At 43.7% G+C, this 13559-nt stretch overlaps 1 protein-coding gene across 1 annotated transcript in view; it reads left to right on the plus strand.

Moving 5' to 3' along the window:
* Nucleotides 1-13559, plus strand: part of LOC124775927 — a 131154-nt gene that overhangs the window by 31585 nt on the left and 86010 nt on the right. The window contains exon 3 of the mRNA XM_047250772.1: nucleotides 9971-10202. Within this exon, the coding sequence (XP_047106728.1) occupies nucleotides 9971-10202 (232 nt within the window). The remainder of the gene's footprint in view (nucleotides 1-9970; nucleotides 10203-13559) is intronic.

Consider the following 13559-nt stretch of genomic DNA (forward strand, 5'->3'; position numbering starts at 1 on the left):
ATATACAAACATTATGAATTACCTCAAAGAAAACTGTCTATTGTTTGCTGCGAAACACAGCTAGCTCTTTCAACACATGAAGTGTTCAGTGCTATTGACAATGGATTTCAGATCGATTCCATATTTCTGGATTTCTGGGAGGCTTTTGACACTGTACCACACAAGCGACTTGTAGTGAAATTGCGTGCTTATGGAGTATCGTCTCAGTTATGTGACTGGATCTGTGATTTCATTTCAGAGAGGTCACAGTTCTTAGTAATCGACGGAAAGTCATCGAGTAAAACAGAAGTGATTTCTGACGTGCCCCAAGATAGTGTTATAGGCTCTTTGCTGTTTCTTATCTATATAAAGGATTTAGAAGACAATCTGAGCAGCCATCTTAGGTTGTTTGCTGATGACGCTGTCGTTTATCGACTAATAAAGTCATCATAAGATCAAAACAAACTGCAAAACGATTTAGAAGAGATATGTGAATGGTGCGAAGATTGACAGTTGACCCTAAATAACGAAAAGTGTGAGGTCATCCACTTGAGTGCTAAAAGGAATTCGTTAAACTTCGGTTACGCGATAAATCAGTGTAATCTAAAAGCCGTAAATTCAACTAAATACCTATGTATTACAATTGGTTCAAATGGCTCTGAGCATTATGGGACTTAACATCTGAGGTCATCAGTTCCCTAGAACTTAGAACTACTTAAACATAACTAACATAAGGACAACACACACGTCCATGCCCGAGGCAGGATTCGAACCTGCGACTGTAGCGGTCGCGCGGTTCCAGACTGAAGCGCCTAGAACCGCTCGGCCACCACTATTACAATTACGAACAACTTAAATTGGAAAGAACACATAGAAAATGTTGTGGGGAAGGCTAACCAAAGACTGCATTTTATTGGCAGGACACTTGGAAAATGTAACAGACCTACTATGGAGACTGCCTACACTACGCTTGTTTGTCCTGTTTTAGAATAATGCTGCGAGGTGTGGGATCCTTACCAGATCGGACTGACGGAGTACATCGAAAACGTTCAAAGAAAGGCTGTACATTTTGTATTATCGCGAAATATGGGAGAGAATGTCACAGAAATTATACTGGATTTGGGCTGAACATCACTAAAAGTAAGGCGTTTTTCGTTGCGACGGAATCTTCTCACTAAATTCCAATCACCAACTTTCTCCTCAGAATGCGAAAATATTTTGTTGACACCGACCTACATAGGCAGAAACGATCACCACGATGAAATAAGGGAAATCAGAGCTCGTACGGAAAGATACATGTGTTCGTTCTTTCCGCGCGCTATACAAGATTGGAAGTATAATAGAGAATAGTGAAGGTGGTTCGATGAACCCTCTGCCAGGCACTTAAATGTGTTTTGCAGAGTATCCATGTAGATGTAGAACGACGACTCGTCCCCGTACTCCACAGCATCATCAGCAAACAGCCGTAGGCTGCTGCTTATTCTGCCCGCGAGATCATTTACTTGTATACAAAATAACAGCGGTCCTATCCTACTTCCCTGGGGTACCCCTAATGATACCCTTGCCTCCGGTGAACACTCGACGTCGAGGACAACATACTGCGTTCTTGCTTAAGAATAACCACGCACCACTTCTTGCGTTCGCTTTAGTGCCCGCTTCGTTGCGTGTTTTTAGGAACATGTGCGAGTAAATGGGCGCAAAGGTCCCACGGAGCCTCTCGGCGTTGTTAAACTGCACGGCTCCTATTCACCAACATGTTAGATTTTTTAAAGAAATCTATACGGGATGTTTCAGAAAGATTCATCCAGTTTTGAAGACTGTATTCTCTACACAAATAAAGACAAACTTGTGCTAAATTTGAATATCGGTATAGAGCAACACAGGTTTATTTTCAAAACGGTCATCCGTTGTTACAAGAGTATACTTTTGCATGATTCCTGAAACAAGCTTCCTGTGCATCTTATGACTATGTTTGTGATAAAGGTAAAGAATGAAGGAATCTATCAAAAGAGGCTCCTGGAAATAGGCAATCATCGGAAAGATAAGTGGCTTTCACTCTGGTCACTAGCACTGACATCTAATTCTTCATCTATAGTGACTGTCAATAATAGTCAGTCACTTCACTACACGTAGTAGAAAGTGTTTCATTTTCCTCTATATTTTAATGTGTTTTCAGTAAATTAAAAACGTTTTCTTTTAATAAATATAAACTGTAACACATAATTTCATAAGCAATATAGAAGACAATATATTATTAAATAATATATTTGAGTTTAACCCTATAGTGTCTGAATATCCGGTCACAACTTAATTTTTCTCGAAAATAGAAATTATACTCGAACTCTTAACTTCGAGATGGTGCAGTGATTTCCACAATGGACTCGCATTAAGAACGCAACGGTTCAAATCCCCGTCCAACCATTCGCATTTCAGACCTCCGTGATTTTCCCTAAATCCCTTAAGGCAAATGCTCAGATAGTCCCTTTGAAAGGGCACGGCCGATTTCCTTCCTCATCCTTGTCTAATCTGAGCTTGCTGCCCGTCTCTAATGGCCTGGTTGTCGACACTACGTTAAACACTAATCTTCCTTCTTTCTGCTTTACAACCGCTTTCAAAGGTTCCTGAATGTAACTATTTTTACTGTGTTCCCAGGTTACGTAGAGCGCTGACGCCTACCGGAACATCATCAAATTATAGAGGCTGAAACAGAATACATTCCACGATGTCTCACAACAAATTCCGCATTTTTTTCAGCCGGAATTGGTAAAGAAATAAACCTGTTGGCCTACTTATTGAACGCTCTTTGTTGTAAATTTTAGGTAAAAAGCAAACTCTTGAAGGAAAGACAGAACCTTAATGCGATGTCTTATTTTTCAGTTACTTTTCAATACCTTGAATTTTTTTTTTTTTTTTACTTGCTCGCTCGAAGACTGTATGGAATATCTTTAGGGCTGTATAGCAGTGTAAAAACTTTACCTAAACCCTATGCGTAGTATATTTTGCAGACCTGCGTAAGTAACTGATCCATAAATATTCCTGCAAATTTGATCTAATTGTTACAAACAAATACTTTATTAATTCTGTCACATTTTCATTCAGTGGATTTTTTTAAGATGTATGTCAGTAGTTTACTTTTTAGTAAATTAGAGACCAAAATTATCGGCAATAGTAAGATGAGGTATTGGTATAATACTGGTAAGTCTGCGTAAAAGTACATCAAATTGTGATGCAAATGTAAACTATCCCCCGTTCATACGGAGGGATTGCGAAATTACACGGCAAAATACATGTTAACCAAAATTTAATTCGGAATGTTAAAATGCACAAAATAAGACTCTCATATCAGAGTATTTTTTTGTGAAATAGAAGAAAATTTACTAAACGGCATCGCAAAACATTACGAACGAACTTAGAACTCGAATTTCTCAAATGTGCGAAACGGATGCGGCGTATACATTCTCTTGATGCTCCTAGAAATTTCAATCAGGCTATAATTGATGAGTAAGCAAATGCTGTGGTTTTGGGGGGGGGGGGGGGGGGTGGAGGCAGGGGGGGAGTAGGCGTTGATTATTTTTTCAATCACTGTTAGCCGGATCGCAGAATTATCTTCGTGTACGTATGGACTTGTGCATCGAAAATAGGGCAGTAGTGTACAAACAGGGAAATGTAATGATCTGTATAAGAACTTGATCATTCTGCCACACATAGCGGCGGATGTCTTTGGAGTACACACTTAAGGCCACAATGTCATCGATCGCGGAGTTCGAATATTGATGAAAAATAGTTATATTTGTTTCTATTCCTGGCGAGTTGATGTGTTTCTGCGGTAGAGGTACGTGTCTGTTGTCGAACGTGTCTTCATCTCTTTTCTGTTTATACAACTTGCAACCTCGGCAGAACAGTGTTTTAATCTACGCCACACTTTGTCGTCTACGCCACACTTTGTCGCGCATTTGCTAATGTCTCCCATTGTACTGCGCCTCTGGAGAACAATGCACGAGGCCTCATACAGGGTTTTCTTTCACGAAGCTCTGTGCACATTATTCACAGACGTGCAGCGCATTTATGAACTTTCTGTAACGGTAGTCGGTACTGTACGCCGCTTTCTTAGTACCGTTTGTGTTCTGTAAAATAAAATCTAAGCAGTATGTACCACTTTTCAAGGTTGCAGTTTTATTATGCATAGTGAGCATTATATGTTCATCTTCGTGAAAGAAAATGTCGATGCGAAAATTTATTGTTTTAGTGGTTATGATATTTTTACTAAATACGTTTACAAGGCAGTGTTTTACAGCTCTTAAATGATTCAGAAGACACCTTAAATGACAAAAGCTTGCTGTACTGTATTCGTTTAATGGTTTTTATTAATTGGAACTATTTTCGATTTTAAATCATCACCACGTTAACAGATGTCAGCATAACACGGGAGGAGATGGTTGAGTGAAAACTTAAGTGTTTGATTTTGATCAGAGTTGGCGACCTTTATATTTTTGAGCGTTTGTAGTAAGATTTCGTCTTTGCAAGATTGCAGAGGAGGTTTTTAAGGAATCAGTTTGCAGTTAAACGGGAACATACGGTAGGCCAGTGGCCGAAAACAGAGTTCGTCGGAGTACAGTACAGCCGTATTGTTACAGGGCGATGGTTAGACGTCAGGGATGTGACTCATCTGCTTCATGGGTCGGCAACCTGTGTGAAAAACTGTTTCATTAATACTCCACTACAGAGAGTTGATGCAGTACGCAAATCAACAGTTCCTTTACAGAGTGTGGTGCAACTGCATTGCGTAACGCCATCACTGGGGTCACAAGGGACTGAAGGGTGTAGCGGGGCTGTCGCAGCTCCACGGAACTAACAGTGAGTAACGATTGTGTTTGATATTTGTAGCAATTTGCAGGGACATGTCATGGGACGATCACAAAGTCTCAGTCGTAGGTAGACGCCGCGGCAGGCTTCGTTTCATTAAGTAGGGTACTGAGAAACTGCAATCAGTGTGCAAAGAAGACTGACTACAAAACACTCGTGCAACACACTCTGCAATATGACTCGAGAGGGTGGATCTCATACCAAACGGTATTACAAGGGGATGTTGAATTAATGTAAATGAATTGAGCAAAGCCACGCGGGATTAGCCGAGCGGTCTCAGGCGCTGCAGTCATGGACAGTGCGGCTGGTCCCGGCGGAGGTTCGAGTCCTCCCTCGGGCATGGGTGTGTGTGTTTGCCCTTAGGATAATTTAGGTTCAGTAGTGTGGAAGCTTAGGGACTGATAACCTTAGCAGTTAAGTCCAATAAGATTTCACACACATTTGAATTGAGCACAACTATGAAACACCGCGAGAAATGCAGGCTTGAAAAAAAATACAGGTGCCACCCAAGCCTTCACGTTGCGCTGTGATGTTTGACAACAAACGGCACGTGTGTAGTGTTCTCAATATGTTGCAACTGTAAGTCGTGATCAGAACGATGATCTGTGTGGTTGTGAGTTCATTATTTCGGAGCCCAGTCCATTCGGATGTGAGCAAACTGTTGGTGCTTGTGCTTCAGAAATGTAGGTAACCTTAGTGTTTGCTGTTTCAAGAGGCATCGTATCGAAGATTTACACCGTATACAGGTGAAGCGGAAGAACAACATTCGTCAAGTCACAATGCGGGCGGAAGTGCGTGTCGAGTGATCGTTGCGGTCTGTCATAGAAGAGAATTATGACGAAAAATAAGGGGACGATAGCTGCAAAAGCCGCTGAATGTCGCCCTCTTGAACCCTGTAAGCGCAAAAGCAACACGAAGGGAGCTCCGTCAGCAGAGAATTGCAGGGCGAACTGAAATTCCAAAACCACTCGCCAGTGATGCAAATGCCCGTAACAAGAAAACGTGGTGCAGAAGCCGTAAAGCAATGACTATGGAGCAATGAAAGGACGTGATTTGGTCGGACGAGTTTTGTTTCCAGCTGTTTCCAACTTCTGGTCGAGTTTACGTCTCAAGAATACGGCGGGGGCTTGGTGATTTGCGCAACCTTATTGTGGTATTCCATGAGCGCCATGGTTACTTCGCAAGGCCACATTACTGTCAATGATTCTGTGACGATTTTGGCTGACCAGGTCTATTCCATTCTACAATGGTTTTTCCCTGATGGTGATGCTGTGTTCCAGGACGACACGACCCCTGTTGACATACTTCGCATCGTCCAGGACTGGTTTTGTGAGCACGAGGGCGAATTGTCGCATTTCCCCTGGGCACCACAGTCGTCAACTCACAGCATTATTGAGCCTTTATGATCTACTTTGCAGTGAATGCTGGGTGATCGCTATCCACCTCCATCGTCTTTACCTGTACTTGCCGCTATTTTGCAGGAAAAATGGTATAACTTTCCACTGAAAACCAAACAGGCGCTGCATTTGTTACTTTCAATACGACTGAATGCTGTTTCCAACGCCAAAAGTTTTCCAACACCGTATTAGGCATGGTACCGTGTTATTTTTCTGGTGTATCCATATTTTCAAAATGGTTCAAATGGCTCTGAGCACTATGGGACTTAACATCTGAGGTCATCAGTCCCCTAGTACTTAGAAGTACTTAAACCTAACTAACCTAAGGCCATCACACACATCCATTCCCGAGGCAGGATTCGAACCTGCGACCGTGGCTGTCGGTAGGAGGGCAGTTTGTCTGACCCACTGGAGAGGTTCGCTGAGAGACTGGAAAACTGAACTGGATAACGCCCGAAGATGGACGCCAGCTGTTCCACGAAATTATATTTACTCAGTTTCAAGAAACAGTATTAAGTGAGGAAATTAGGAATACTCTGTTGCTTCTTAAGCACCTCTCTTGCACGGACCGCGAAGGCAAGATTACACCGATCACAGTGGGGCCAGTGCTATTTAAGTAACCATTCTCCGGCGGCCATTCCCAATGGAACGGGACAGAACCTTAATTGTGGTATGCGTCCGCAGTGGTTTACAGTGTATGAATGTACAGTGAAGAGCTGAAGGAACTGGTTCACCTGCCTAATATCGTGTAGGGGCCACGCGAGCATGCAGAAGTTCCGCAGCACGACGTGGCATGGACTCGACTAATGTCTGAATTAGTGCTGGAGGGAACTGACACTATGAATCCTGCAATGCTCTCTATAAATCCGTAAGAGTACGAGCGCCAGTTCTTTACTCCCCTTTGCAAATTTCTCCTTGGTTTTCTTCACAGCTCGCTCAATATACAGACTGAATAACATTGAAGATATGCTTCAACCGTCTCTCTCTCCCATCTCAACCATGGTTTCCGATTCATGCCTTTAGACTTTTACAACCGCATTCTGATTTCTGTAGAAGTTGTAAGCAATCTTTCGATCCCTGTGTATTGTCTCTGCTTCATTCAAAAAGTGTAGCCGAGCCCATATTGCCAAAAGCTTTGTCTAAATTTAGAAATGCTATTCATATAGTTTTGCCTTCTTAACCTAGTCTTTTAATCTATGTGTTACTGACCTGTCTTTCGTATTTCATCATTCAAAGCTACTTGTTCGTTTCATATTGTACTGATTTCTCCTGTTTCTAACGTTGCCTAATGATCCCTCAGAAACTTTCAGCATCCTCTGGTTCCTTCAGTTTATACATGTCCCATATCCTTAGTTTGCTGCTTACACGGATGGTACAAAAATATGGGAACGCGGCGAGAAATACGTGCTTCAACATAAATGCAGATGCTAGCCAAGCCTGCAGGTTGACCACAAACGCAGCTGCGCAATGACCTCTACTCATTCCCAGTGTCAGTCGTGGTCAGAACAGTGTCTGTGCACTTGTGAGTACATTACGTCGGAGCTAAGTGATCAAATTGTAGGCAGATTGTTGGTACTCATATGATGAGTGATTACGTGCCGAGGGAACCGAAGTGTTTGCTGTTTTGTAAAGCACCATATCGAAGATCTATAATGCGGACCAAGGTTTGTGTGTTGAGTAAAAGAGACACATGGCCATTGAAGAGGATTGTGACGAAAAATAGGAGAACGATAGTTACAAGTCACTGCGGAACTGAATGTCGCATTCGCGAACCCTGTCTGCATCAAAACAACGCGAAGTGAACTCCAGAAGTAGGGAAATACAACGCGAGCTGGAATTTCAAAACCGGTCATCAGTGGAGCAAATGCCCGTAACAGATAAACGTGTTCCCAAAGCCGTTAAACCTGGACTGGAGTAATGGAAGCTACTTCGGTCAGATGAGTCTTATTTCACACTATTTCCAGTATCTGACCGAGTTTACGACCTAAGAGTGAAACGTGGCTGGTGTTCGATGGCGTTTTGGGTGGCTATTTCGTGATATTGCCCCGTGGCTGCTCTTCAAGGCCTCATTACTGCCAGGGACTATGTGACCATATTAGCTGATCGGGTACCTCCCAAGACGCAATGTTTGTTTCCCATCGGTGACTCTGCCTTCCAAGATGACAGCGCCCCTGTTCACACAGCTCCCGTTGTCCAGAAGTGGGTTTGTGAGCGCGAGGATGAAGTAGCGCATCTTGCGTGGCCATCACAGTCATCAGACCTCAATACTGTTGAGCCTTTGTGGACTTTGGAGAGAACAGGGCGTGATCAATGTGCACATCCATCGCCGTTACCTGAACTTGACACTATTTTGCAGGAAGAACGGTAAAACATTCTCTTGAGAACGATATAGGGCCAGTATTTATGTCTTCCGAGGAGGCTATTTTGAATGCGCAAGATGCTGTGTTTTTGGTGTTCCCATATTTTTGCTCGGTCACCGTAAATAACCTGAGACGAGTGCTGCGATGGTTTCTTTGAAACGGTCGCGGCCGCCTGCATTCCGTAGTGCGTCTCATCTACATCTACATACATACTCCGCAATCCACCATACGGTGCGTGGCGGAAGGTACCTCGTACCACAACTAGCATCTTCTCTCCCTGTTACACTCCCAAACAGAACGAGGGAAAAATGACTTCATATATGCCTCTGTACGAGCCCTAATCTCTCTTATCTTTTGTCATCTTTCCGCGAAATATAAGTTGGCAGCAGAAAAATTGTAGTGCAGTCAGCCTCAAATGCTTGTTCTCTAAATTTCCTCAGTAGCGATTCAGGAAAAGAACGCCTCCTTTCCTCCAGAGACTCCCACCCGAGTTCCTGAAGCATTTCCGTAACACTCGCATGATGGTCAAACCTACCAGTAACAAATCTAGCAACCCGCCTCTGAATTGCTTCTATGTCCTCCCTCAATCTGACCTGATAGGGATCCCAAACGCTCGAGCAGTACTCAAGAATAGGTCGTATTAGTGTTTCATAAGCGGTCTCCTTTACAAATGAACCACATCTTCCCAAGATTCTACCAATGAACCGAAGACGACTATCCGCCTTCCCTAGAACTGCCATTACATGCTTGTCCCACTTCATATCGCTCTGCTATGTTCCGCCCAATTATTTAATAGACGTGACTGTGTCAAGCGCTACACTACTAATGGAGTATTCAAACATTACAGGATTCTTTTTCTTATTCATCTGCATTAATTTACATTTACCTATATTTAGAGTTAGCCGCCATTCTCTACACCAATCACAAATCCTGTCCAAGTCATCTTGTATCCTCCTACAGTCACTGAAGGACGACACCTTCCCGTACACCATAGCATCATCAGCAATAGCCGCACATCGGTATCCACACTATCCAAAAGATCATTTATGTAGATAGAAAACAACAGCGCACCTACCACACTTCCCTGGGGCACTCCAGATGATACCCTCACCTCCGATGAACACTGACCATCGAGGACAACGTACTGGGATCTATTACTTAAGAAGTCTTCGAGCCACTCACATATTTGGGACCCAATCCCATATGCTCGTACCTTAGTTAGGAGTCTGCAGTGGGGCACCGAGTCAAACGCTTTCCGGAAGTCAAGGAGTATGCATCCGTGTGATACCCTTCATCCACGGTTCGCAAGATATCATGTGCGACCTCTTCCTCGACTGCCCGCCACCCCCTGACCGTGGCGCCTGCCCACAGAGTCCGGCTGGCGGCGCCGCCTGCTGGTGTCCACCCCCGGCTGCGAGCTGCCCGCCATGGAGCTGCGCTCCGCCGCGGTGGCGCCCTACCTGCAGCGGGAGCCGGCGCCGCCCTGCCTGGGCGCCAGCCCCGCCGTGCTGTCCAACGCGACGCACCTCTGGACGCGGGACCGCCGCCCAGACTGCTGCCTGCAGCTCCTGCTGCCGCGGCCGCGCTCCGACTCTGCCTACTCGTGAGTCTTCTACCATTATTGGATTTCAGATACTTTGCAAATGAGGTATTTGTCATAAAAGAGAGGAGTTCGTAAAGATATTAAGCATGAACAGCGCATGTGTAAACAGACAAATCAGTTTATAATGTGCGCCTACACCAAGACGCGCGTCCAGCTTTAAAATATTTCAAATAAACACTATTACCCGCTTTACCACTCCATCTTCAGGCCACAAGGGCCTACCGGGATCATCCGACCGCCGTGCCATCCTCAATGGAGGATGCGGATAGGAGGGGCGTGGGGTCAGCACACAGCTCTCCCGGTCGGTATGATGGTATTCTTGAGCGAAGCCGCTACTATTCGGTCGAGTAGCTCCTCAATTGGCATCACGAGGCTGAGTGCATCCCGAAAAATGACAACAGCGCATGGCGGCCTGGATGGTCACCCATCCAAGCGCCGACCACGCCCGATAGCGCTTAACTTCGGATATCTCAAGGGAACCGGTGTATCCACTGCGGCAAGGCCGTTGCGCTATGACCCGCTGGACGCAGATATTTAAATCATTGCGACAGCGCCCGATAGCTATAAGCTGCGAAACATTTGAAAGAACAATCCATCATTTGTTAAGAAATGTTCTAGAGACTTCATTACTTGTTAAAAAAAATGTTTCAAGTGGCTCTGAGCACTATGGGACTTAACATCTGAGTTCATCTGTCCCCTAGACTTAGAACTACTTAAACCTAACTAACCTAAGGACATCACATACATCCATGTCCAAGGCAGGAGCCGACTTGTTAAGACGTGTTGTGTACCACTTCTACAAGTTATATTTTATTTAGTGTCAAAAACCATGTAAATCACCAAGCAAATTGCTTCGGTAAACCGTATGACGCTAAAAAGTGCTTATGCGCACGCCAGAACATTTAATTTTTAAGAAATCTCGGCCATACAAAAGTAGCGATTGTTGAACTCATCCATGTACGAGAGAAACATAAAAATGTAAGTTTTGTATTCATTTTATATTTGTTAAGGCAACGGTCTTGCCGCAGTGGTTACACCGAATCCCGTGAGATCACCGAAGTTAAGCCCTGACGGGCGTGGTCGGCACTTGGATGGGTGACCATCCAAACCGCCGTGCGCTGTTGCTATTTTTCTGGGTGCACTCAGCCTCGTGATGCCAATTGAGGAGCTACTGGACCGAATAGTAGCGGCTTCGGTCAAGAATACCACCATAGCGACCGGGAGAGCGGTGTGCTGGCGCCACGCCCCTCCTATCGGCATCCTCCACTGAGGATGACACGGCGGTCGGATGGTCCCGGTAGGCCACTCGTGGGCTGAAGACGGAGTGTATATTTGTTAATGTGTATTATCTTAACGCCTTTGTTCTTTGAGAATATATTGATGCTTCACTTTACAGAAAATCTCTGCTCATTCTTTTCTTTAAACTCACCATGATTTTTCAATGTATGTAAGCTTTGTTACAGATTCGCTCTTCATCGCGGTATCTCGATTGTATTCGAGAGGACATTAACGTGTTCAATTTCCAATATCCTAATTTTTTACAAAATTTCACTGTTTTGCATTCATTTCCATTTTTTTATTATTCAAATAGATCCCTTAGGTATTTTCATCAAAGATTCTGATTGCGTGAAGGCTATCCGGGTCAAAGGTCAGTCACGAAACTACCTTCGCGTAATCAAACCTTACGTCTCCTGAACACAATCGAGAACCGACGCATAGGCGATCATACATTAATTTTTCTCTCTTTCCAAGTCGTACCAAAAATGGCAAAGCAGAACTGCTGTGAGTAAGCAGTCTAGTGTTATAGGTTGCGTTCTTTATCTTGTAGGCAAACATTGCCAGGCATTATCATCATTACTGTTATATTTGATTAAATGCGTGTGAATAGCAAAATCTGTAACACTAGAATCTGCTCTGCTCGCCATTCTCTGCCTGCTATCAGCCCCAACTCTACGGTATTTCCGAACCGGGGCAAAAACTTGATTGTGGCGCTCCCTGTCCCCTCTCGATCGCTTGAGAAAGGACTTCAAAAATTTAAAAATAATCGATTTCTCAAAAATATGTTCGTTTCTTTGCGTACATCTTTCCGAAGAGTTTTATGTACAAAACCTATATGTTCGAGGAAATGAAAGACATGTTATTCGGTCTTAAGAGTGCCAAAGTGCAGTGCCACGCCTCTTCGCACAAAATTCTTCTGTCGCACGTCACTGCGTTTCGCACTGTGGAATTCAAACAAGTATATTTGTAACGGAAGCCATCAAACCTATTTTCAGGACAGTGGAAATTAAAATTTCTGTGGTCCTCTCCTGCTCCCTCTTGGCCCGTTTGACATCCTACCCCCCTTAAAGAAAAACTTACAATTAATACTGAGAGGCATCATTTGTCACCGGGAGAATAAGTTGTCTTCAGAAAGTTTGCACTCTTTACTGTCTATTAGCTAATAATTTTCTCTTTTATGTGACACAAAATTAGATATAGGAAACATAAAACCAGTAAAGGCAAGAGACAAGCAAGACAGTACACATACCTGGAATCCTTAGGTCCCAGCATTTTTTCTCTCTAATCTTGCTACAGCTTTACATGGCGTACTTTCCTTTTTTGCGAAAGAATTTTTTACCTCGTCAAACTACATCAAATGTTTTGCTACATGAAAAATCGAAACGTTGTTGTCTAATACTGAAAAAGCTGTTTATATGAATAGTACCGAAGACTGGTGTGCTTTCTCTATTTGATTACGTCTACTTTGTCACTGTCTGCTAGATAAAACGTAATAGTCCTTTCTAATGTTGCAGCGATTGTAACACACGCTAAATAAGCGAGACTATTTTGGCACAAATGGTCATTTTTATTTACTTCATTTATATAAATAACAGTACAGAATTCACAAAATACTGATATCAAATGCCTGTTATGCCTACTACAAACGAAAAGTTTTATGTTCAGATATACACTCCTGGAAATTGAAATAAGAACACCATTAATTCATTGTCCCAGGAAGGGGAAACTTTATTGACACATTCCTGGGGCCAGATACATCACATGATCACACTGACAGAACCACAGGCACATAGACACAGGCAACAGAGCATGCACAATGTCGGCACTAGTACAGTGTATATCCACCTTTCGCAGCAATGCAGGCTGCTATTCTCCCATGGAGACGATCGTAGAGATGCTGGATGTAGTCCTGTGGAACGGCTTGCCATGCCATTTCCACCTGGCGCCTCAGTTGGACCAGCGTTCGTGCTGGACGTGCAGACCGCGTGAGACGACGCTTCATCCAGTCCCAAACATGCTCAATGGGGGACAGATCCGGAGATCTTGCTGGCCAGGGTAGTTGACTTACACCTTCCAGAG

The sequence above is a fragment of the Schistocerca piceifrons genome, chromosome 2 (assembly GCF_021461385.2).
Source record: "Schistocerca piceifrons isolate TAMUIC-IGC-003096 chromosome 2, iqSchPice1.1, whole genome shotgun sequence".
NCBI classification, from domain to species: Eukaryota; Metazoa; Arthropoda; class Insecta; order Orthoptera; family Acrididae; genus Schistocerca; species Schistocerca piceifrons.